Here is a 25823-nt window from a genome sequence, read left to right as displayed (position 1 = left end):
CACTAAAAGCAAACACATGGCAGTGTGAATAAGCCCCTAGCGTCTCTCATCCCCGTCACATCTGACAGACACATGGCGCTCCGCCGCTCACTCCAACCTCTGCAGCTACAGGACACACCCCTTCAGACATTGATTGGCTGAGACTCCCCAGTACATAGAGGACACGCCCCTCCTCAGTTTCTGCTGCTCATAGTTACAGACAGAGGACACGCCCCCTCGCCCTGGCAGACATTGGGCGCAGCATTGTTCCCTCAGGTTATACTGTCTATATGCAGGAGGTTACATGGCCACGCCTCTTTGGCAGTTAGAACACGCCTCTTTTTTAGGCTTCTGACGTCACCGTCCCTTCAGACACGCCCACTGTTGTGTGCTCGGTGCTTGGTGACACCGCTCCTTCAGCCAATTAACGGCGTGGTTCCCGGGGAGCCGGGCGTGCCTAGTTACCGTGGTAGCCGGAGAGTGCGGCGGAGCGACACATAGAGGGGGAGGCAACATGGAGGACCTGGAAGGTAAGGAGGGGCCCGGAGGGGATGGCGAGGGAGACTCATCCAGCGCTAGACATGGCATCAGCTGCCCGGGCACCTGGAGGATGTGTGCGGGGACATCGCTACCACTGTCTGCAGCAGACAACAATGACAGCGGCTGGGGATGCCCTGTATTCCGGGGGGCAGGCAGGCCGGAGCCTGGTCACATGGCTGAGCTGTCACTGACAGGTCCCAGCACAGGCTGCCACTGATTGCTGCTGCCCCTGCTATGTGATGTGCCCGGGGATACAGCCACTGCCTCGTCCATGTGCCTGCAGTGTATGTGCCAGGCATCAGTACTGCAGACTGCGTGCAGAGAGAGGGCAAGAGGAGACCAATAACTAGGAGGGCCCCTCTCTACTGTACTGTGACATCACTGTGTATAATATCCCTGTACTGTGACATCACTGTGTATATTATCCCTGTACTGTGACATCACTGTGTATAGTATCCCTGTACTGACATCACTGTGTATAGTATCCCTGTACTGTGACATCACTATGTGCATTACCCCCATCCTGTGACATCACTGCGTATAGTATCCCTGTACTGTGACCTCATTGTGCATATTATCCCTGTACTGTGACATCACTGTGTGTATCATCTATGTACTGTGACATCACTGTGTATATAATCCCTGTACTGTGACATCACTGTGTGTATTATCCCTGTACTGTGACATCACTGTGTGTATTATCCCTGTACTGTGACATCACTGTGTGTATTATCTCTGTACTGTGACCTCATTGTGCATATTATCCCTGTACTGTGACATCCCTGTGTGTATCATCTATGTACTGTGACATCACTGTGTATATTATCCCTGTACTGTGACATCACTGTGTATATTATCCCTGTACTGTGACATCACTGTGTGTATTATCCTGTACTGTGACATCACTGTGTATATAATCCCTGTACTGTGACATCACTGTGTGTATTATCCCTGTACTGTGACATCACTGTGTATATTATCCCTGTACTGTGACATCACTGTGTGTATTATCCCTGTACTGTGACATCACTGTGTGTATTATCCCTGTACTGTGACATCACTGTGTGTATTATCTCTGTACTGTGACATCACTGTGTGTATTATCCCTGTACTGTGACATCACTGTGTGTATTATCTCTGTACTGTGACCTCATTGTGCATATTATCCCTGTACTGTGACATCCCTGTGTGTATCATCTATGTACTGTGACATCACTGTGTATATAATCCCTGTACTGTGACATCACTGTGTGTATTATCCCTGTACTGTGACATCACTGTGTATATTACCCCCGTCCTGTGACATCATTGTGTATATTGTCCCTGTTCTATGACATCACGATGTGTGTTATCTTTATGTGAAGGAGACCAAAGTGATATACTTTTCAAGTCCTTGACTTGCTGCTTAGGTGGTCGTCGTAGTGTGGGGCACCATTACAAGTTTTGCTATGGAGTCCTAGAGATGAGTGAACACTGTTCGGAACAGCCGTTCCGAACAGCACGCTCCCATAGAAATGGAATGGAAGTGGCCGGCACGCGGGGGTTAAGCGGTATGGACCTTTACTTGTAAAACTAGATTTGAGACCAAAGAACTAGAAAAATGGATTCCCCTTCTTCCCAACAAGAACAGTGACACTCCTGTGCGTGGGCTGTGTCTGGTATTACATCCTTATTATTATATGTATAGGGCTGAGCTACAATACCAAGTCCAATCAACAGACAGTAGGAATCTGGAGACTGAGGCAGATCTAATCCAATCCTGTGGATATGCTAAAATGGGATATCCCTTTAAGTGCTGTAAAGTAACTTCAGGTCACCCTGGCAGGTATATGTGACCCCACTCTGAATGTGACTGGCCCTGACCCTCGGGTGCTCCTGTAGTTATAATTTTCCTGTTCGGGATTACATAGCAGTCACTTGTGAACAGCAGCAGCAGAGGGACAGCTGAGAATCTGCTGCGGGGTCACCTCTACCAAAGACTATGAGGTCAGCTCATTCATGCCACTGATGCGGGTGTAGGTTACCATTCAGGATTACAGTCAGATAAAAGGGCACTTTATAGCGCCTCTCCTCTCCGTAACTAAATACATAGCACGACCTCTAAAAATACATAGCGTATATGGCATCTTCCCCATATAGTGAGAGACGCTCCACTAAAGGGATGTGCTTGGGTTGTGCCATCTGACTACATGACACCCATTGTAGTCATTCACAGGTCGTCACACAGCTTTCCTGAACTCCTGAATGGCAGCGCTACCAAGATGTGCATTTTTTTTTTTTTCAGATTTAGGCTAAGACCACACACTGCAAGTAGACTTCCCACAGACGTTGGCTGGTTTGGGCTTCACGGGTAGTTTCCCATGTGTCTAGCCCAGGTTTTAGGGTTGAGTGTACAGTGGAGTGGTTTAAATCAGGTGTATCATGGATCCAGTAGGTGGCGCAACTCTAAGAAATTTTCTCATTTTTCAAAGTTTTTTATTTTCTAAATTATAGAAATTTGTTATCCCCATGATCATACCGACCTGCAGAATATAGGTAACTTGTCTGTTGCGCAGTGAATGCGATACAAAACCCGTATGAAAATGGCGCCATTTCAGTCTTTTTCCTAATTCCATTCCCTTGTGATTTTTTTTTCTAGCTTCCCAGTCTATCATATGGGATATTAAATGGTACCATTAGGAAATACAATTTAGCCCATAAAAAATAAACTCTAATATGGAAAAGTGAAAAGTTAAGGTTTTTGGAAGGAGGGGAGTAAAAAAATAAAATGGTTAAAAAAATGGTATTAGTGGGAAGGGGTTAATCCCCATTACTCGCTTTCACGCTCCGTTAATGTTCTCTTCTCCTCAGACTGTTACATTTTTTCGTTCTTTGAGCTTTTTCCCCTGCAGAAACATAACTTGCCATAACAATGATCTCACCCGTGTGAAACCTTCTTTCCATGGGATAACATTTTCCCAGTTCCATGTGCGGTGCAGACATTTCTTGTCTCCTTCAGTGTGTTCAGACCTCCATAACTATGTCATTCAGCCGTCTGATGTCTATGACAAATGATGGATTATTTCAGATTTCACCCTGATCCTGTTTTTTCTAGAGTTTTCATCCAAAGTCAGAGACAGACAGGCATCTTAAAGGGGTTGTGTACGATGAGTGGGGTGGACCTTCTTCTTCATATAGATGTCATAGGCCCGCTTCACATCTGTGTGTGGGTTTCTGTTCAGGAAGTCCACTTGGGGACCCCCCGAATGGAAACCTAATTCGCTTAAAAAAGCGGTTACCTTAGGAAACCCGCAGACCCTATAGACAATAATGGGGTCCATGTGGTTTTCACTCAGTTTTTACATGAAAAATGCAGAGAAATAAGTTCTGCTTGCAGGACTTTTCTCTACACATTTTTCATGCGGCGAGGGGAACCGAATGACCCAAACGGAGAAGTGAACAGGCCATAGAGGGGGTCCTATGTATACAGTCACCTAAACCATACTTCCAGTTAGGAGCAACTTTTCATAAATGAATAGTACTGGTGAATATAAAAAACTATGTAATAAATCTTATTAAGGAGATCTGTTTCCTATACCACTTAGGGCGGGTTCACACCTGCGCCCGGTTTCCACTTTCAGGTTTCCGTCTTCTGCCCGAGAAACTGGACAGGAGACAGAAACCGGCAGTCAGTTTTCAAACCCATTCACTTGAATAGGTTTGCAAATTGTCCACTCATGAGTGTTTTGTGCTTTCCGCAGCGAAACCGGTTGTTTTTTTTTTTTTTTTTTTTTTTTTTTTAACCAGACACAAAATCGGACATGCAGGACTTTGTGTCCAGTTGAAAAAAAAAAAAAAACAACTTTCGCTGCGGAGACCACAAAACGCTCACGGGTGGATAATGACCGCCAGGTTTCCGTCTCCTGTTGGCAGAAGACAGAAAACCCACAAAGTGGAGACCCGCCCTTATTAAGCTGTTTTTCTGCTCCTTATCGTCAGTCTGACTGCTTGTTTGCATTATATTAGTCTTTTTGTAAGCAGTCTCGCACACAACTATGTGGAGAAGAGAGGGGTGGAGTTGGAGTTTCCTCTTGTTTGGTTAATTGATTCATTGCCTCACTCTGTGCACTCACAGCCTCTTATCTACAACCTAGTGTTAAAAGAGCCCAGTGTAACAACAGCAATTATTTTCTCTCTCCCCCTCCCCTCTTCATATCCTAATATGTGTAAAGTAACTCTGCCTGAAAAGTGGAGAAAAACAAAGTTTCTTATGTGAACCTGTCCTATTCATTTATGAAAACATGTTTTATAACTGGAGGAACACTTTAACCCTCAATAGGACTCAACATGATTTTGTATTACATTCCAGTTATTTAAAGGGTTTTCTGCCGGGCTCTGGAGCTGGAGTCTGGGCCAGTTTTGGGTGCAGTCAGAAAAAAAGTTACCGACTCCGGCTTCAAAATAAAATGGTTACTGGTAATGATTTTTAATTTTATTACGCAATATTGTGTAATTAATTAGATGTATTGTTTGTTACATATTTACTTACATAGGAATACTGTAACTTTTTAATGAATTAGAGGAGTTTTGCAGCTTCTGACTAACCATGACTGTCGGCCATTTATGAAGGAGTTAGAGTCAGGCTGTGGAAGATTAAAAGAGTTGAAATTGGCGATTTGGTCTATTGGCCCCACAGCCCTAATTTTCTGGGAGTTAAATATTGATCACCTTTCTTTAGGGTATGTCATCAATATCTGACCGGGGGCATCTTTTACACAGGGGCCCACAGATGAGCTGCTTCAGAAGTCAGTGATGTCATGTTCATTTGTTATGACCTTGATACTACAAATAGCTGATCAAAGTAGGACCAAGATTTTAGAAAATCCTAGAAAAGTTCTTTAAAAAAAAAATCCTACATTCACTCCCATTCATTTCAATGGAAGTCAGTAACAGATTTTTTTGACTGATTTTTTTTTTTTTTTTTTTCAGCTAGAGGTAAAAGCGTCAAGCCCTGTCTTCAGGAGTAGGGTTGAGCGATCGTGTTCGGAAAAGATCGGATTCCAATCGACGATTGAGAAAATTTCACGATCGCCATCGGAATTCCGAACACAATCTTTTTAGGTGGGATCGAGATCGGTGTTTATTTCCCACAATGCTTTGCTACGGGCCAAGCATTGTGGGAAAAACTAACAATGTTAGCCTTCACACTGAGTATACGCTTCACTCATTCTGAGCGGAGTGTATACTCAGTGTGAAGGCTCCGCTGCAGTTCCATAGGAATGAATGGAAGCAGCCGGCACACAGCCTTAACCCCCTGCGCACCGGCTGCCTCCATTCATTCTAATGGGAGACTAGCTAACATCTCTAGTAGCTACTTACCTGCAGAGATGGCTGGCTCGGGGTTCTCGTTCTTCTTCGCCTCCCTGGCCCCGCCTCCCAGGTTAGTGTTTAAAGAGCTAGGAAGAAGGCGGGGCTTGTGGCTTAGGAGAGTGTGGGCAGCTACAGGGCGGGGAGACTGGGAGGTACTTCCAGTACCCGCCCACACTCTCCTAACCTGGGAGGCAGGGGGCAGCGAGGCGAAGAAGAACGAGAACACCGGGCACCGAACCAGCCATCTCTGCAGGTAAGTGGACACCAGGGGGGACTAAGTAGCCAGAGGATTAAAAAAAAGTTCTCTGGTTAATTAGTGATTTAAAAAAAATCACTACACAGCGTGGATTCTAATAATTAAAGTGTTCAATTATTAGATTCCATGCTATATAGTGAATAGGATTGTTTTTAAAATCTGATCTCCAATTAGTAAAAAAATCCCATTGACTTGCATTGAGATCGGAATTGGGATCGAGATCGGGTTCGAATGAAAAATGATCGGAAATCGGATTTCAAAATCGATCCTGAAAAGTCAAGATCGTCTCAACCCCATTCTGGAGGAGTCCTCCTTGCAAGCCCAATTGAAATGAATGGGCGGAATAATTTTTTTTTTTTTTTTTTGCAAAAACCTCTACAAAAAAAAATAAAAATGCAGGGTTTTTATTTTCTGCCTCCTATTCATTTCATTGGGACTTGCAAGGCAGAATCTACCTGAAGATTATTGATACTTCTTTCTTCCTCAAGTTGTAAAAAAATCAACTAGGGTAAAAAGAAAAGTCTGTTATCTACTCAAAATGAATAGGAGAGAGTTGGAAGGTGGTATTTTAGGCAGGTACTGTGTGAACATACCCTTAAAGTGCAAGCAAACTTTTTTTTTTTTCTTTTCATATTTCAACAGTGCAGGTAAAGGGAAAAAGCTTTGCGATATACGTCAATAAAGAAAAGTGTTAGATCTATATTTATTTCTTAATTGAGAGTTTTTTGGGCTTTTACAAAGAAATCTATAGAGAGAAGAGCTGAGCTGCAATAATGACACTCATTATAAAGTGTACAGAGCCATCTGCTTCCATACACTGTATAGTAAGGGGGCCAGGCACAGCCCTCAACATCTAGTCCGTACATTGGCGGCTTTCAGGGTCCCAGTAATCAGATATTTATGGCCTATCCTAAGGACAACACATAAAACTAATTCTTGGACATCCCATTTATGTATACAAGACCTGCCAAAGCCCACAAACTTTATTTTGGGCACATTTATTGGTCAGGCTCAGTTCATACATCATTCCCCTTCATGCTTGTTACAAGAAAACCTTACAATAGTACGAAGTAACCTCTGCGTTTTTACATAGAAAAATGGGTCACTAAAGCGGGTCACAAGCTAAAAAAGTTTCCTTAAATAATTGCAAAAGACTGTAAAGCGATATTAGGCCGCGGTATAAGATTAGGAATAACAAATTGAAGGTGACGTTTTCCCTTGAATTCCTCATAAACGTGAATCACTTCCTCCTGGTGATGAAATCCCATTATGTGTCCTGTACTTAGTATGTGCTGCAGAGAGAAGTAATTAGAAATTACATCAAGTATACAGTATATATATTATACACATTCATTGTATGTTACACGTTTATCAAAACCATCTATGACCCCAAAGAGCAGAAATGCAGAAATTTTGGCTGCTACAGAAACGCAGCGGAAAAAAATTTCTGTTTTACAGTACCAGCAAGTGAATGAGATTTTGATTATCGTTATTCACACATCACGGAAAAAAGAGATGCGGAAAAGACTCTTTATCAAAAACCAACCATGTTCATTTTAGCTGCAGAATCGCGAGTGATTTCCTTATAGATTTTTACAGTACAGGCAAAGTGGATGGGATTCATGTGAATCCCATATCCACTTTGCAGTTAAAACCAAGCACAGTTTTGGAAATAGCAGCATGTCAATTACATCTACGGAAACGCCGGCGGCGTCATAGAAAGTCCGCGGAGGAAAACTCAGTGAACTTTCTGTCTAAAGCGTTGCGGGAAGAACCGTGATGCGTTCCCGCTGCGGTTTTTCCTGCAGCGCTTTAGCGCTGTGCATCGTTCCGTGGGGCTTTAGCCTTAAAGGGATTCTACCATTAAAAAACTTTTTTTTCTAGATAACACGTCAGAATAGCCTTTAGAAAGGCTATTCGTCTCTTACCTTTAGATGGGATCTCCGCCGCGCCGTTCCTTAGAAATACTGGTTTTTACCGGTATGTAAATTAGTTCTCTGGCAGCGATGGGGGCAGGTCCCAGCCCTGAAAATGCAATGGGGGCGTCCCCACCGCTGCCCGAGAACAGGCGTCTTTCTTCAGCGGCGTCATCTCTGTCAGCTGACACTAGTAGAGCCGACTACGCATGCGCGCAATTGCGGCCTCGGCACTATGGCCGCGCATGCGCAGTCGGCTCTACTAGTGTCCCACTGGCAGGAGCCAACTGCGCAGGCGTCCAACGTGACGCCGAAAAAAGACGAAGAAGGAAGGGGAGGATCCAGCAGAAGATAGAGGCGGCGCAGGATCCTGTTCTCGGGCAGCGGTGGGGACGCCCCCATCGCATTTCCTGCGCCCACCCCCATCACTGCCAGAGAACTAATTTACATACCGGTAAAAAACGGTATTACTAAGGAACGGTGCGGCGGAGACCACGTCTAAAGGTAGGAGACGAATAGCCTTTCTAAAGGCTATTCCGACGTGTTATCTAGAAAAAAAAAAGTTTTTTAATGGTAGAATCCCTTTAACAGGGAAAGAAAAAAAAACTGAAAAACATAGCAAAAACAAAATGAAAAACATTTTTTCTTTCTGCAACTTTCTTTTAGTTGTGCGTCGTTAGGGTCTTAGCCTGAGGCTAAGGCCCCACGGGATGTCCTGCACCAATAAAGCACTATGGGAAAAACCGTGGCAGCAACACATCGCGGTTCTTCCCGCAGCGCTTTAGACAGAAAGTTTGCAGAGATTTCCTCTGCGGACTTTCTGTTACAATTATATCTATGAGGAAACCGCCAGCATTGACATGCTGCGATTTCCAAAACCGTACCAATTGTGGAAATCACGGCATATCCACCCAGAGGTTTTTACCGCAAAGTGGGCATGAGATTTACTAGCATCCCATCCACTTTTCCCTGACTGTAAAACACGCGATTTTCCCACGGCTTTTCAGTCGTGGGCAAATCACTTTGTTTATGGCCCATGGGACCTAAAGGAGTTTTCATAACGTATTAATTGATGGTCATCTATTAGAGATTAGAGGGGGTTCAATGCCCAGGCCCTGTATTGCTGTTCAGATGAGGGCTGCAGCCTCTTCAGTGCTAACCAAGCACAGCGCTGAACATGTGCTTGGTAGGACAGCTTAGTGCTTTCCTTCGAATGGGACTGAATTGCAAATGGGCCATGTGACCAACAAACGTGACGTTACCTAGCCTGCGAAGCAGAAGCAGCACTCAGGGAGTCCCACTGTTGCTTTAACCATTGGAAAGATGAGTGTCCCAAATGTCAGACCCCCATGGATCTTCAATTGATGACCCATTCTAAATGATGATGGTTACACTGAAGGGCAACATCCACAATTTGACTTTGCACTGATAAAAATCTCTCAACACACTGGAGATTAACATCAAAAATGTTGGTAAAAATTCAAGTGTTGGGTCGTAGGTATGACTGGTTATTGTCCCTTACAGACTGTCCATTCTGCAGTGCTTAGATGTTCTATGAGATCCAGCAGACTAAAGTATTAATGGGGCTGGGGGCAGTCCATGGGACCTCCCGTGCAGGTGACGAGGCGCCATGTTATATAATGCAATATATTGTGAGAATTCTGTATTTATTTTACCTTCTATATTTTCCAGAAACCTTTACGGCTGATGATCTCAAGCCCTGCAAAATCTGCGGTAGAACTTTTCTTCCACCTGCTTTGGTATGTATAAAATGGCGGCCAGATGTATGTCCAGTGCACATGGACAGAACGGGAGGGATTTATCAACGCTGGTAAAAGTTGCCCCTAGTAACAAATCATTTATTGCTTTCACTAAAAAATTAGCACAGGTTTATTGTTTTGGACACTTCCTGTACTTGGAGAACAGAGCTTGTTTTGAAAAAGCCCATAAAAAATCCCACACGAGTGCTCGCAAATAGGTTCTGTCTCAATATAAATCCATTTACATGACACGTGTTGGGAACCAGCGGCGTCCTCAGATGAGCATGTACAGAAAATGAGAAAGTCATTCAGTCTTAAATGTACCCCCCACAAAAAAAAACCCACAAACAAGGGGAGGGGCTGCAATCCAAAGAAAGACCTGGTGCAAATAAACTAAGTGCATATGAATTTTTTTTTTATTTGTTCACTGCCTCTGCCTGATTTTTTTTTTTGCTTCGCCATTCCTAGTTATGCCACTGAGTGCACCTTTTTTTTTATTTTATTTTATTTTATTTTTTTATGTAGATTGTGAGCCCCATATAAGGTTCACAATGTACATTTTTCCCCTATCAGTATGTTTTTTGGAGTATGGGATGGCAATCCATGCAAACACAGGGAGAACATACAAACTCTTTGCAGATGGTTTTTTGCCCTTGGCGGGATTTGAACGCAGGACTCCAGTGCTGCAAGCCTGCAGTGCTAACCACTGAGCCACTGTGTGGCCCCCTATTATTATTATTATTATTATTATTATTAGTTGCTCAGACGTAGCAAGGATTAGCCACAGTTTCCCCAGTCCTGCAAACGTTCCGCAGTCTTTCATAGTCTTGTGGTTCACATAGAAGAAGCCACATAGCTGCAGTCCCTGTTCACATATGTGTCGTGCTCACCTCTCACGGATTTCTCTTCCCTGACTGTGCGCCAAGGTTTGTGAAGCTAGCCTTTGGTTAAAGCTCAGGTATCACACAATAGCTGTAAAGCACTGCGGAATATGATGGCGCTATACAAGTAAGTTAAATAAATTAACACTGGATGGAAGACCAAAAGGTGCAGGAAAACCTTCTTTAGTAGATGACTTTCACACTTGGCGTGACTACAAGACATTAGACCTGGCGTGTGAAGGCTGTACTTGGAATAACGAAAAGGACAATGTCCATTACACAGCCAATGGTCCTGTCAGTCTAGAAGAATTATCACCCCGTCCTCTGTCCAGAATAATACTGAACCGCAGAAGGTGCGACTCAAAGTGACAATAGCAAAGAGCTATTGCAAAGCGTACAAATATACAGCACTCCACAGATGCAGCTTAGAAACGCAACGTTTACTCATAAACAGAACACAAAGCATACTGTAATCCATAGAGAGTAATTGTCTCCTACCATAAAGGGAGTCTGTCACCAGAGCCTAGCACCAAAGATACATAGGTTAGGGTTACCTGAATTAAAAGATGCTTTCCTCCTTGTAGACTGCTGCTTCCATTCCCTAGATATTGCCTTTTTTTTCCTCAATATGAAAATGAGCTTTCTGGAACAACAAGAATGTTGCAGTTGCTCCAAAGAGGTAAGTGTGAACACTAACATTGCTCCAAAAAGCTCATTTGTAAAAGATGTTGATACCTCGGCAATGGGGGCACTGATTCACAAGAGGAAATCGCCTTTCAACTCAGATGACCGTAGCCTATCTATCTGCGGGGCTGGGGTGATATGCTGGTTCTGATGACAGACTCTCTTTATCTAGTGATGTACAAGCCTGTTTCTGGGAACTGATGTAATATTATATCATGAAGATGCATCCAGAGGGGATGTCTGCTGTCGGCTGACCTCCTCTTAAAGTAAAGTTATGTTATGTTATGTTATGGTAGAGTTGGAAGGGACCTCAAGGGCCATCGGGTCCAACCCCCTGCGAGTGCAGGTTTTCCTAAATCATCCCAGCTATATGTTTATCCAGATTCCGCTTGAAGATTTCCATTGATGGAGCGCCCACCACCTCCCGTGGCAGCCTATTCCACTCTCTCACTACCCTCACTGTCAGAAAGTTTTTCCTAATGTCTAATCTGTATCTCTTTCCCTTTAGTTTCATCCCATTGCTTCTTGTACTTCCTTGTGCTAATGAGAATAGGGGAGATCCCTCTGCACTGTGACTACCTTTCAGATATTTGTAGACGCTAAAGGCTGCGGATGGTGAAAACACAAATGTTTAATCCCTTTGCTTTCCAACACCCACAACACGATTGCCGGGTGATGAGGGGGGGACTGCTGAAGGCCTCCAAAACAACCTCACAAGCCTCATTATAAAACTTTGCCTGTTTGTTTTTTTTGTTTTCTTTTATACCAAGGCTTTCACTTAAAGGGGTTGTCCCATCACAAGGATCCTAGGATCCTATCTATACTGCTAGTTTATGTGGATTTAAGACTTTTCCTAAATGCATTGCTTTATCAAAACTGCTTTGATAATTAATTATTCACTTCATTGTTTACACTCCGTTTCTATGGCCCTTGGGATTATCTGCTCATTTGCCAAGTGATGTAGGGGGGACGGGCTGGGAGCAGCTCTGAGCTGTTTGAGAAGCTCCGCTACTTAAATGACACAGATAGGGGAGGTGAGAGCTCAGGGATTTCTGAGCTCTTATCAGTCGGTTTAATTGAATTTGGCTGATAAGGGCTGAGATAAGGATTTCACTTGCTCTGCTATGTTTGCAGTCAATAATGAGGGATTGGTTGTAAATGCATTACTACTGTATGAAGCTGATGTAGAGGCTGATGTAGCAGAGCTGGATTTGAGTCAGCATGCATTACATACAGAGGTATCGGACTCCCTATCTCAGCCCTTATCAGCCAAATTCAATTAAACCAGAATCAGAAATGCCAGAGCTCTCGCCTTCCCCCTCCCCTATCTGAGGAGCTGTTACTTGTCAGACATCAACAGCTTAGAGCTGCTGCCTGCTCTCCCCTGAGAGCAGGCAAATCAGCAGATAATCCCAAGGGCCAGTGTCAACAATGAAGAGAATAAATGAAGATAGCGGCCAAACAAAGCAGTTTTGATGAAGCAATGTATTTAGGAAAAGTGTTAAATCCACATAAACTAGTAGTATAGATAGGATGCTTTTCATGGGACAACCCCTTTAATGAGGACCTGTAATGTCCTCGGAGATGGCCGGTATTATATACTGTTAAAAAGCTGACTTCAGTGCACTATCCACTTTGCTGGTATGTATCTGGGTGCCTAAGATATCGGTGCTGTTAGCTTCGGGACTGATATCCCTCCACTGTCAGAAAGGTCGGCTTTACAGCCTATCGTCATTGCTGGGCTTTGAGGAACATCCTTAATTCAGCACACAGTTGGCTTTCTATTGGTATATAATATCGCACATCTCCGAGGACACAAAAGGTCCAGTTTAATGGGTTAAGGCCATACTTGTAGCAGGCTTCCACCACCATACATTGACATAAGGCATGTGTGGTAAGAAGTATTTCATCATGTGCATTTTGTTGCTTCCATAGTTATGAATGAGTTTTTTTTATTAGAAATATAATAACATCTTAAAATATATATGAGTGCAACATCCTGGAAGTAAAAGCATCAGGGCCGCCAGAGTGCACTTACAGCGATGCACATCTCATCCGACATGTTTTATTAAAATCCATATCCTGCCAAAGACTGAAAAGTCGGCTTTGGAAGTAGATTATTGTCCCTGCCTTCTAGATCACTGTATACACAGGGTAAGAAGCGGCCATGACATCAGTCACATGATCACCCGGTCACAGTAACTGCAGAGTTGCAAGATCTTAGGTGACCCAGATCAGCATGGCAGTGCAAGTCAGGAGGTTTTATTCCAAAGCAATAGTCTATGGGGTCCGTAGGTCTCCACAGGAATTGTGGGTTTTCTGAGAGCAGGGCATATTACATATGTTATTATGTTATGTATGTCACAGTACATATATTACACATGAACACAACTATATTCAAAGGGAGTCTGTCAGCAAAAAAAAAGTTGTCATGCAACCTGCTCCAATGCCACACAATGTGCACAATCCTATGCTAAATTTGGGGAATGTTGGCTTCATTTTTGTGCAGGCCAATAGTCCCAAAATGCATCAGAATTTGCATGGTGCCCTTGTTCATCACTTGTGCTCACATCTTTTTAGGCAGGGTTACCATTTTCCATAATCTGACTTTTCTACACTTGATGAAATAATTCTTCCCTTCTCCCTTGCTTCTATAGTATTCCTCAGATCCAGTTGCCCTCATGTATCACTCACCCCACATGTCCGTGCACGTCAGTGATGTCAGAACAGAATGACATCATTTCTCGCCTCTGCCCATAGGTTTAGCGTTACCTCATAGCTGGGGATCGCAGGGTTGCAGTGTGCTACATAATGACTATAGATTGGTAGCTTTAGGCCTTTTGTTGCTGTTGGTATCTGTTTGTAACACATTGTCAGGGTGTATTTATGTTGCTGCTTCCGGGGTTGCCCATGCATTATGTATTACGTTACACACACACACTAGTTGTGTCACTGGACCATTGTACCCACTGTATACAGACTGGAGTACAATATAAGTCATGTGATACGGCAGATATAAAGGGTATGTTCACATGCAAAATCAGCTCCAAATTCCAGCAGATATCTGCCATCCATTCCTTTGGGAGGCTGACTTTTTTTTTTTTTTTTCTTTAACTCTAGCTAGTGGAAAACGTAAGCTCTGTGTTGAGGAGGATTCAGCCTGATAGCCCCCATTAAAGAGAATGGGGGCAGAAAAATTCATCCTGGCTGGTGCAGAATTTGCAAATTCCACAGCAGATTCTGCAGCAGAATTCATCAAATTAAGATTCCTGGAGTTTAATTTTTCAGCTTGCACAAATTCTGCCTTGTCAACAGAACCAAAGGATGCAAATTGGTTTGGCTGAATGTGCACATAGATGTCCCTTAAAATACTGTAGCATCCCATAATCCAAATAGCTTGACCATCCAGCACAGGTCTTGCTCGATAGGCAGAGGATAGATAGAGGTAGCTTAGAGGAGCAGTCATCTCTTCTGACATGTTTGATTTAATGAATACAGCTAATGAGCAGGCTTCACAAATGTCCACTTATGTGTCTTATTGCATTTTTGTCTTTATTTTTTCTAGAAAAAGCATCTTCCAATATGCCAAAAATCCTTAGTCAAAAAGAGGAAAGTCTTTGACTCCAGCAGACAGCGAGCAGAAGGAACAGATATTTCCATTGTCAAACCCATAAAGCCAAGGGTAAGTCTAGAAAACTTGCTCTCCTCATAAACTACACATGGCCGGGGGTTCTTCTGCTGCTACTTCTTCACAGAAACCGAAAATCACGCACATTATGGGTAGGTTCACATGGCAGAGTTTTGCAGTGGAGTCCACCTAAAAGTTCTGCCTCCCATTTATTTCAATGGAAGGCTGACTCTTCTTTTTCTTCTAGCAGGAACAAAAGTGTCCTCTCTGATGTTTGGCCGGTTTCCACCTGAATCTCCAATCCAGGCAAAATTTTGTTATGTTAATTAGGATGGGGGGAGGGGGATCATACTTGCCTGTCCCCAGTGTTCCAGTGCTTCCCAGCGCGGTCGGGTCCTTCTGGGGGAACACTGAGGCCAATCTTCACCTTCAGCTAAAGGGATTCGAGACGACACAGCCGATGAGCAGTTTCACTTTGTGAAGACAGCCCAGGAATCGGACCGCGTTGGGAGGACTCTGGAGCACCGGCAACAGGGAAGTTTGCCTGGACAACCTCTGTAAATGACACTTATCCCCCTAGAAGTAAATGGAGCACAGATCATGCAGCGGCATTGGCGCTCCATGCACGAGGAGGCTTTAGGGGAACTTTTGGTCCCCCGTCCTACTGATTACTGGAGGACCCAGTGGTTGATCAGACAGTTATCCTGTACTATGAGTAGATAATAGAAGGTAAGATAGAAAAATACTATATGATGTTTATAAACCATATAGTGGTTTGGTTACATTTCTTATATACTGTATATACTCGAATATAAGCCGACCCCCCTAATTTTACCACAAAAAACTGGGAAAACTTATTGACTTGAGTATAAGCCAAGGGGGGGAAATGCAGCAGCTACTGGAAAATTTCAAAAATTAAAATGGTCGGAGTTTATGGGTGCAGTAGTTTCTGGGAAAGGGGAGGGGGTGTTATGGTTGTCTGTCTGCCCCTTCCCTGAGCTTGAGGACTGGTTTTTTTTCACCCACTTGGAATTCAGCCTGGCTGAATATAGGGGACAGTATTAGTTTTATATGTGTTCTATGGAAAGGGGGGGGGTGTGATTTGAATTTTTTATACTTTATTATTTATTTTTTTACTTAATTTTTATTTATTTTTTTGGCATTTATTAGAGATGAGCGAACAGTGTTCTATCGAACTCATGTTCGATTGGATATTAGGCTGTTCGGCATGTTCGAATCGAATCGAACACCGCGTGGTAAAGTGCGCCATTACTCGATTCCCCTCCCACCTTCCCTGGCGCCTTTTTTGCTCCAATAACAGCGCGTGGTAGGTGGGACAGGAACTACGACACCGGTGACGTTGAAAAAAGTAGGCAAAACCCATTGGCTGCCGAAAACATGTGACCTCTAATTTAAAAGAACAGCGCCGCCCAGCTTCGCGTCATTCTGAGCTTGCAATTCACCGAGGAAGGAGGTTTCCGTCCAGCTAGCTAGGGCTTAGATTCTGGGTAGGCAGGGACAGGCTAGGATAGGAAGGAGAAGACAACCAACAGCTCTTATAAGAGCTAAATTCCAGGGAGAAGCTTGTCAGTGTAACGTGGCACTGACGGGCTCAATCGCCGCAACCCAGCTTTCCGCGGATCCTGAATGGAATACACTGACAGTGTATTCCCGTATACCCGATATATACCCCCGATACCCGTTCCAACGGTGTGCCCCCCCACCTTCACCCCAGAAATACCCTGCAAGTCCCCTAGCAATAGAATTGGGGCTATATACACCCACTATTTTTGCTACTGCCATATAGTGCCATTGTCTCACTGGGAATTCAAAGAATATATTGGGCTTACATATAACTTCAATTCCAGGGAGAAGCTTGTCAGTGTAACGTGGCACTGACGGGCTCAATCGCCGCAACCCAGCTTTCCCAGGATCCTGAATGGAACACACTGACAGTGTATTCCCGTATACCCCATATATACACCCCAAATCCCCGTTCCAACGGTGTGCCCCCCCACCTTCACCTCAGAAATACCCTGCAAGTCCCCTAGCAATAGAATTGGGGCTATATACACCCACTATTTTTGCTACTGGTATATAGTGCCATTGTCTGACTGGGAATTCAAAGAATATATTGGGGTTACAAATACCCTCATTTCTTGCTACTGCCATATAGTGCCAGTTTCTGACTGGTAATTCAAAGAATATATTGGGGTTACGTGCACCCACAATTTTTGCTACTGGTATATAGTGCCATTGTCTGACTGGGAATTCAAAGAATATATTGGGGTTACAAATACCCTCATTTCTTGCTACTGCCATATAGTGCCAGTTTCTGACTGGTAATTCAAAGAATATATTGGGGTTATAAATACCCTCATTTCTTGCTACTGGTATATAGTGCCATTGTCTGACTGGGAATTCAAAGAATATATTGGGGTTATAAATACCCTCATTTCTTGCTACTGGTATATAGTGCCATTGTCTGACTGGGAATTCAAAGAATATATTGGGGTTACATGCACCCACAATTTTTGCTACTGGTATATAGTGCCAATTTCTAACTGGGAATTCAAAATGCGCAAGGCTCCCGGAAAGGGACGTGGACGAGGCCGTGGGCGAGGTCGGGGGAATGGTTCTGGGGAGCAAGGTAGCAGTGAAGCCACAGGGCGTCCCGTGCCTACTTCTGTGGGGCAGCAAGCATTGCGCCACTCCACAGTGCCAGGGTTGCTTGCCACATTAACTAAACTGCAGGGTACAAACCTTAGTAGGCCCGAGAACCAGGAACAGGTCTTGCAATGGCTGTCAGAGAACGCTTACAGCACATTGTCCAGCAGCCAGTCAGACTCTGCCTCCTCTCCTCCTATTACCCAACAGTCTTGTCCTCCTTCCTCCCAAAATTCCCAAGCTTCACAGAACAATAACCCCAACTGTCCCTGCTCCCCAGAGCTGTTCTCCGCTCCTTTCATTGTCCCTCAACCTGCCTCTCCACGTCACGATTCCACGAACCTAACAGAGGAGCATCTGTGTCCAGATGCTCAAACACTAGAGTCTCCTCCATCTCCGTTCGATTTGGTGGTGGATGACCAGCAACCCACCCTCATCGACGATGATGTGACGCAGTTGCCGTCAGGGCATCCAGTTGACCGGCGCATTGTGCGGGAGGAGGAGATGAGACAGGAGTTGGAAGAGGAAGTGGTGGATGATGAGGACACTGACCCGACCTGGACAGGGGGGATGTCAAGCGGGGAAAGTAGTGTGGATGTTGAGGCAGGTGCAGCACCAAAAAGGGTAGCTAGAGGCAGAGGCAGAGGTCAGCAGCTTAGGCGAAGCCAGGCCACACCCGGAATCTCCCAAGATGTTCCAGTTCGTACCCAGCCCCGAAAAACTCCCACCTCGAGGGCACGTTTCTCGAAGGTGTGGAGTTTTTTCAAGGAATGCGCCGAGGACAGATATAGTGTTGTCTGCACAATTTGCCTCTCGAAATTGATTAGGGGCTCTGAGAAGAGCAACCTGTCCACCACTTCAATGCGCCGTCATTTGGAATCCAAGCACTGGAATCAGTGGCAGGCAGCAACGGCAGGACAAAGGCCGCCTGCCGTTCACGCCTCTGCCACTGCCTCTGCCACTGCCTCTGCCTCTGCCACTGCCACTGCTGACTGTGCTGGCGATGCACTCCAGAGGACGAGCCAGGACACCACTTCATCTGCCTCCGCCACTTTGTTGACTTCTCCCTCATCCTCCCCTGTTCCTGTCTTATCTCCTTCTCCTGCACCATCAAAGGCACCATCAGGCGCTTCTTTACAACAACCCACCATCTCTCAGACATTGGAGCGGCGGCAGAAATACACTGCTAACCACCCACACGCGCAAGCCTTGAACGCCAACATCGCTAAACTGCTGGCCCAGGAGATGTTGGCGTTCCGGCTTGTTGAAACTCCCGCCTTCCTGGACCTGATGGCAACTGCGGCACCTCGCTATGCCGTCCCTAGCCGTCACTACTTCTCCCGGTGTGCCGTCCCCGCCTTGCACCAGCACGTGTCACTCAACATCAGGCGGGCCCTTAGTTCCGCGCTTTGCACAAAGGTCCACTTGACCACCGACGCGTGGACAAGTGCATGCGGACAGGGACGCTACATTTCACTGACGGCACACTGGGTGAATGTAGTTGAGGCTGGGACTGCTTCCCAAACTGGCCCGGTGTACCTCGTCTCCCCGCCTAACATTCCTGGCAGGGACACGAGAAGAACACCCCCCTCCTCCTCCTCCTCTACCGCCTCCTCCTCCGCCTCCTCCTCCGCCACCGCCTCCTCCTCCGCTGTTAGATTGACCCCAGCTACGAGTTGGAAACGTTGCAGCACTGGCGTTGGTAGACGTCAGCAGGCTGTGCTGAAGCTGATCAGCTTGGGGGACAGACAGCACACTGCCTCCGAGGTGAGGGATGCCCTCCTCGATGAGACGGCAATATGGTTTGAGCCGCTGCACCTGGGCCCAGGCATGGTCGTTTGTGATAACGGCCGGAACCTGGTAGCAGCTCTGGAGCTTGCCGGACTCCAACATGTTCCATGCCTGGCCCACGTCTTCAACCTAGTGATGCAACGTTTCCTAAAGAGCTACCCCAATGTTCCAGAGCTACTGGTGAAAGTGCGGCGCATGTGCGCCCACTTTCGCAAGTCGACAGTAGCCGCTGCTAGCTTAAAATCTCTCCAGCAACGCCTGCATGTGCCACAACACCGGCTTTTGTGCGACGTCCCCACACGCTGGAACTCAACGTTTCAGATGTTGAATAGAGTGGTTGAGCAGCAGAGACCTTTGATGGAATACCAGCTACAAAACCCTAGGGTGCCACAAAGTCAGCTGCCTCAGTTTCACATCCATGAGTGGCCATGGATGAGAGACCTTTTGTGACATCCTACGGGTCTTTGAGGAGTCCACAAGGAGGGTGAGCTCTGAGGATGCGATGGTGAGCCTTACAATCCCGCTCTTGTGTGTTCTGAGAGAATCCCTGATTGACATCAGGGATAACTCAGATCACACAGAGGAGTTAGGGATAGCATCCGATCCGTCACAGCTGGAGAGTAGGTCCACACATCTGTCCGCTTCATCGCGTTTAATGGAGGAGGAGGAGGAGGAGGAGGAGGAAGAAGAGTTGTCCGATGATGTGATGGTGATACAGGAGGCTTCCGGGCAACTTCGAATCGTCCCATTGTTGCAGCGCGGATGGGTAGACATGGAGGATGAGGAGGAAATGGAGATTGAACTTTCCGGTGGGGCCAGAGGAGTCATGCCAACTAACACTGTGGCAGACATGGCTGAGTTCATGTTGGGGTGCTTTACAACCGACAAGCGTATTGTCAAAATCATGGAGGACAACCAGTACTGGATCTTTGCTATCCTTGACCCCCGGTATAAAAACAACATCTCGTCTTTTATTCCGGTAGAGGGGAGGGTCAATCGCATCAATGCTTGCCACAGGCAATTGGTGCAGAATATGATGGAGATGTTTCCAGCATGTGACGTTGGCGGCAGGGAGGGCAGTTCCTCCAGTAGGCAACCAAGTTCTCACCGGTCCACACAAACGAGGGGCACACTGTCTAAGGTCTGGGACACCTTGATGGCACCCCCTCGCCAAAGTGCCGCCACGGAGGGTCCTAGTGTCACCAGGCGTGAGAAGTATAGGCGCATGTTGCGGGAATACCTTTCCGACCACAGCCCTGTCCTCTCCGACCCCTCTGCGCCCTACACGTATTGGGTGTCGAAGTTGGACCTGTGGCTTGAACTTGCCCTATATGCCTTGGAGGTGCTGTCCTGTCCTGCCGCCAGCGTCCTATCTGAGAGGGTGTTCAGTGCAGCCGGTGGCATCATCACTGACAAGCGCACCCGTCTGTCAGCTGAGAGTGCCGACCGGCTCACTTTGATAAAAATGAACCACCACTGGATAGAGCCTTCATTTTTGGGCCCACCTGTGTAAAGCACCCCAACATGAAACTCCATGTCTGTACTCAACCTCTCCAATTCCTCTGCATCCTCATACTCATCCACCATAAGCGTTGCACAATTCTGCTAATACTAGGCTCCCTCCACCCTGATTTCCACCAACTCTGCTGGTTAGAGGCTCCCTCCACCCTGATTTCCACCAACTCTGCTGGTTAGAGGCTCCCTCCACCCTGATTTCCACCAACTCTGCTGGTTAGAGGCTCCCTCCACCATGAATTGGTCCAAACTGGGGTTTTTAGAGGCTCCCTCCACCATGAATTGGTCCAAACTTGGGTTTTTAGAGGCTCCCTCCACCATGAATTGGTCCAAACTGGGCTGTTTAGAGGCTCCCTCCACCATGAATTGGTCCAAACTGGGGTTTTTAGAGGCTCCCTCCACCATGAATTGGTCCAAACTGGGCTGGTTAGAGGCTCCCTCCACCATGAATTTGCCCAAACTGGGCTGTTTAGAGGCTCCCTCCACCATGAATTTGCCCAAACTGGGCTGTTTAGAGGCTCCCTCCACCATGAATTTGCCCAAACTGGGGTTTTTAGAGGCTCCCTCCACCATGAATTGGTCCAAACTGGGGGTTTTTAGAGGCTCCCTCCACCATGAATTTGCCCAAACTGGGCTGTTTAGAGGCTCCCTCCATCATGAATTGGTCCAAACTGGGGTTTTTAGAGGCTCCCTCCACCATGAATTGGTCCAAACTGGGGTTTTTAGAGGCTCCCTCCACCATGAATTGGTCCAAACTGGGGTTTTTAGAGGCTCCCTCCACCATGAATTTGCCCAAACTGGGCTGTTTAGAGGCTCCCTCCACCATGAATTTGCCCAAACTGGGCTGTTTAGAGGCTCCCTCCACCATGAATTGGTCCAAACTGGGGTTTTTAGAGGCTCCCTCCACCATGAATTGGTCCAAACTGGGCTGTTTAGAGGCTCCCTCCACCATGAATTGGTCCAAACTGGGGTTTTTAGAGGCTCCCTCCACCATGAATTTGCCCAAACTGGGCTGTTTAGAGGCTCCCTCCACCATGAATTTGCCCAAACTGGGCTGTTTAGAGGCTCCCTCCACCATGAATTGGTCCAAACTGGGGTTTTTAGAGACTCCCTCCACCATGAATTGGTCCAAACTGGGGGTTTTTAGAGGCTCCCTCCACCATGAATTTGCCCAAACTGGGCTGTTTAGAGGCTCCCTCCATCATGAATTGGTCCAAACTGGGGTTTTTAGAGGCTCCCTCCACCATGAATTGGTCCAAACTGGGGTTTTTAGAGGCTCCCTCCACCATGAATTTGCCCAAACTGGGGTGTTTAGAGGCTCCCTCCACCATGAATTTGCCCCAACTCTGCTGGTTAGAGGCTCAATCCACCCTGATTTTCAAAACAAATGTTGGTGCCAACCTCAACTTACTACAAGGGCCAAATTCACTGCTGGTGACAAGCTCTCCTCACTGCAAGTGCCAAATACACATGTTTCAAGGTGTTTTCCTACTGTCAGAGAGGTGGTATTGAGTGTGTAAAGTGTGTAGTTGTTCGGCTGTGATGTTGGGGTAATAGAGGGTCTTTGGTGTGTTAGATGCCCCCAGACATGCTTCCCCTGCTGTCCCAGTGTCATTCCAGAGGTGTTGGCATCATTTCCTGGGGTGTCATAGTGGACTTGGTGACCCTCCAGACACGGATTTGGGTTTCCCCCTTAACGAGTATCTGTTCCCCATAGACTATAATGGGGTTCGAAACCCGTTCGAACACACGAACATTGAGCGGCTGTTCGAATCGAATTTCGAACCTCGAACATTTTAGTGTTCGCTCATCTCTAGCATTTATTAGACCCCCTAGGGGTCTTGAACCCCAGGGGGTCTGATCACTAATGCAATGCATTACAATGCTAATGCATTGCAATACTTTGCAAAAATCGTCATTTCTTTTGCAGGCTGCATAGAGCAGCCTGCAGAAGAAAAGCACTGCTGCTGGGGAGCCTTTACAGAGGAGCTGAGGGCAATCCCCGGACGCAGGCAGGAGCGTGGACCTGAAGGAAGACCTCTGCCGCTGGACTTGAAGGGGAACTGTTTGACGGCCACCGGCAAAAGCGCTGAGGGGAATCCCCGGCAGACTCGGCTGCCTGGATTTCCCCTCAGCGCTTCTGTCGACGGCCGGCTTTTCTTTTGCATGCCGAGGTCTTCAGGTACGTGCTCCTGCCAGGGATCTCTCCTTCAGCTCCGGCGGCCGAGGTATGTGCTCCTGCTGGCAGCCGGGGATCACCCCAGCGCTTCAGGGCCGCATTTGAGAGAGCGGTCGTGTCCGCTCTCTCCAGGGGCATGGCGGCATCTCCACTGTAACTCCGCCATTAGCACTGTAAGAGTTACAGTGGAGGTGCTGATTCTAATGGCGACCGCTCTGGAGCAGAGCGGTCGCCATTATAGCTACAGACTACGCAGCACAGACCCGGCATCCAGACACTGGGCGGGTGCTGGGCCCGCAGCATCGCCATGGCGATGCTGTTCATCGCAAACTACAGAAGTACTTATGGTACTTCTGCTAGAAGACCCCGGTACTTCTGCCAAGAGCATGGCGATGCTTCGGCCCGGCACCAACCCCTATGTCTGTATGCCGGGTCTGTAAGTACGGTATTACCGTAATGACCCGAATATAAGCCGAGGAAGACTTTTTCAGCCCAAAAACTGAGCTGAAAAACTCGGCTTATACTCGAGTATATACGTTACATTTTTTTGATGATTTTGGGATTTTACACAGGATTGCAGTTAAAATTAACATGCTCCTTTTTTCGAAAAGCAACCTCTCTGCAAGTCTTTGTAATGTGTGGATGAGATTAACCGAAATCTCGTTCACTTTGCTGATACCATAAAACGCAGCATTTTTTTCCTACTGCATTTCTGCTATGTGGCGTCTTAGCCTAAAGTGGGCAAATGGTATAAAATTGTAAAACCCCATGCGCCTGATCTGGCTCCTTATATCCTCGGTGGTGGTTGTTTACCTGCCTCCATGGTCTGTTGTTGTTTTATACAGTTTCCACTCCAGATAAGGGGAGGAGGGAAACCTAACATACCCCTTTAAGCAGGTAGAGTTGCTGGAACAGATGAAGCCCTTGGACATGAGTGTCACTGTATCTGATTGAAAAAGGAAGCAAACAGTCTCCTTATCTATTCCTAGAGAGAACCCTGGGAAGAATATGCAAATCTGTCCTCCATGATGTAATTAGGAAGTCAGCTGCTGCCTCAGTATTGCAAACCAATAGAGGGCGCTCACTGGAATGTGCAAGCCTGTCTTCCCTGATGTAGTTAGGAAGACAGAATTCCAGTGAAATAACCCAATAAAGGCTGCTCCCTTTTGCATCATGCTCGACCTTCCAAGAGGCCTTTGTTTTGCAATGACGCTGGGATTATTACCAGGTATAGTCTCTCAATCGAGGACGGCCGTTTCGATGTACTTGCCGTCCTCGATTGAGAGACTATACCTGGTAATAATCCCAGCGTCATTGCAAAACAAAGGCCTCTTGGAAGGTCGAGCATGATATGCTAATGAGCTGTTTGGTGCAATGAACATTGTTCTCATGGCACCAAAGATCTGCGTCCTTTTATGTCTGTATGCAGAATGATGATAGTGGGGAAACCTTTCTCTGCAATGTAAAGGTGTCCAGGACATGTCCCAGTCTAGGAGGGAGTATGTGGAATGGCGTACAGACTGAGCACCGGGGCAGAGCTTATATACAGCTGTGCTCAGCTCTCTGACAACATATAAACATGTGCGTGTCCAGTTGGCACCATACAACCCTTAGTATTCAGGGACTTTGTATACTACAGCTGGTTGTTCTGTTCCTCTGTTATTCCTCCTAGAAATACAAATGTAACACTGTTTGACTTTCTGCAGCGAGATAACTTTCTATGCCGTGTTATCCTCAGAATACAAGAAAAGCCATTGAAAGCGTCGAGTTAACTCTCTGTGCCACAGTTGTTGTGAGTCATGTTAACCTTTGCTACATCTGTACATGAATAAATTGACCACTGGATGTTGTATAGGGACCCCCCCCCTCAAATAGTAACGCCTAATTGTCAATTTATTCAGAAATTTCTAGGAGGAATGATAAATTCTGCTGCGTTGCTTCTCCCAGGTCCAGGTATCCACAAGTTCTGTCTTTGCCAACAATATTTTATATAACCATTTCCTATGATGGTCCTGTTTTCTTGTTCAGATTTGTATAACGCGGTGAGCTACAGTCACGTAGATTTTCTCTGTTTTTCACTCTTCTGTTTTAGCCAGAACCTCCAAAGAAGCAATCCAACTGGAGAAGGAAGCATGAGGAGTTTATCGCCACAATAAGAGCTGCTAAAGGACTTGATCAGATCATAAAAGAAGGAGGAGAACTCCCCCCGCCGCCTCCTCCTTCATATGACCCAGGTGGGTTTTATAGGAAGCGATCTAGAATTTTATACGGGGTCATGTATCAGTACGGATAAACACCCAGATAGCATTTGGAGAAATTGGGGCGGATGTGCAGAAGTATAACAGTGTTAGGGGGCGTTCACACCTGCGCTCTGTCATTCCGACGGGTTTCCGTCCTATGCCGCGGAGAAACTGGACAGAGGAATGCTTCCCGACAGTCAGTTTTAAAACCCATTCGTTTGAGTGCGTTTTAAAAGCAAACCACCATTGTCCGTATGCAGCCTGTCCCCGGGCAAACCGGGTTTTTGGGTTTTGTTTTTTTTTTGACCGGACAAAGTCTGACATGCAGGACTGAGTATCCAGCCAAAAAAAAACCTTGTGCTCTATTCACTTTCAGTCCCCCCATCCTCCTGATCACTGGGGGACATGGCGTTTGCCCCCCCCCCCAGTGATCAGACA

The 25823-nt window shown here is 46.2% G+C and overlaps 1 protein-coding gene across 1 annotated transcript in view; it reads left to right on the top strand.

Annotated features, from left to right (window-relative positions):
• The first annotated feature begins 274 nt into the window (after positions 1-274).
• ZC2HC1A (zinc finger C2HC-type containing 1A) overlaps positions 275-25823 on the top strand; it is a 49454-nt gene continuing 23905 nt past the window's right edge. Inside the window, exons 1-4 of the mRNA XM_075272121.1 lie at positions 275-509; positions 9733-9800; positions 14931-15047; positions 25238-25379. Of these exons, the coding sequence (XP_075128222.1) occupies positions 494-509; positions 9733-9800; positions 14931-15047; positions 25238-25379 (343 nt within the window). The 5' untranslated portion in view covers positions 275-493. The remainder of the gene's footprint in view (positions 510-9732; positions 9801-14930; positions 15048-25237; positions 25380-25823) is intronic.

The sequence above is a fragment of the Leptodactylus fuscus genome, chromosome 4 (assembly GCF_031893055.1).
Source record: "Leptodactylus fuscus isolate aLepFus1 chromosome 4, aLepFus1.hap2, whole genome shotgun sequence".
Lineage (NCBI taxonomy): Eukaryota > Metazoa > Chordata > Amphibia > Anura > Leptodactylidae > Leptodactylus > Leptodactylus fuscus.
Note: the sequence above shows the minus strand (reverse complement) of the source record. Positions and strands in the feature narration are given on the sequence as shown.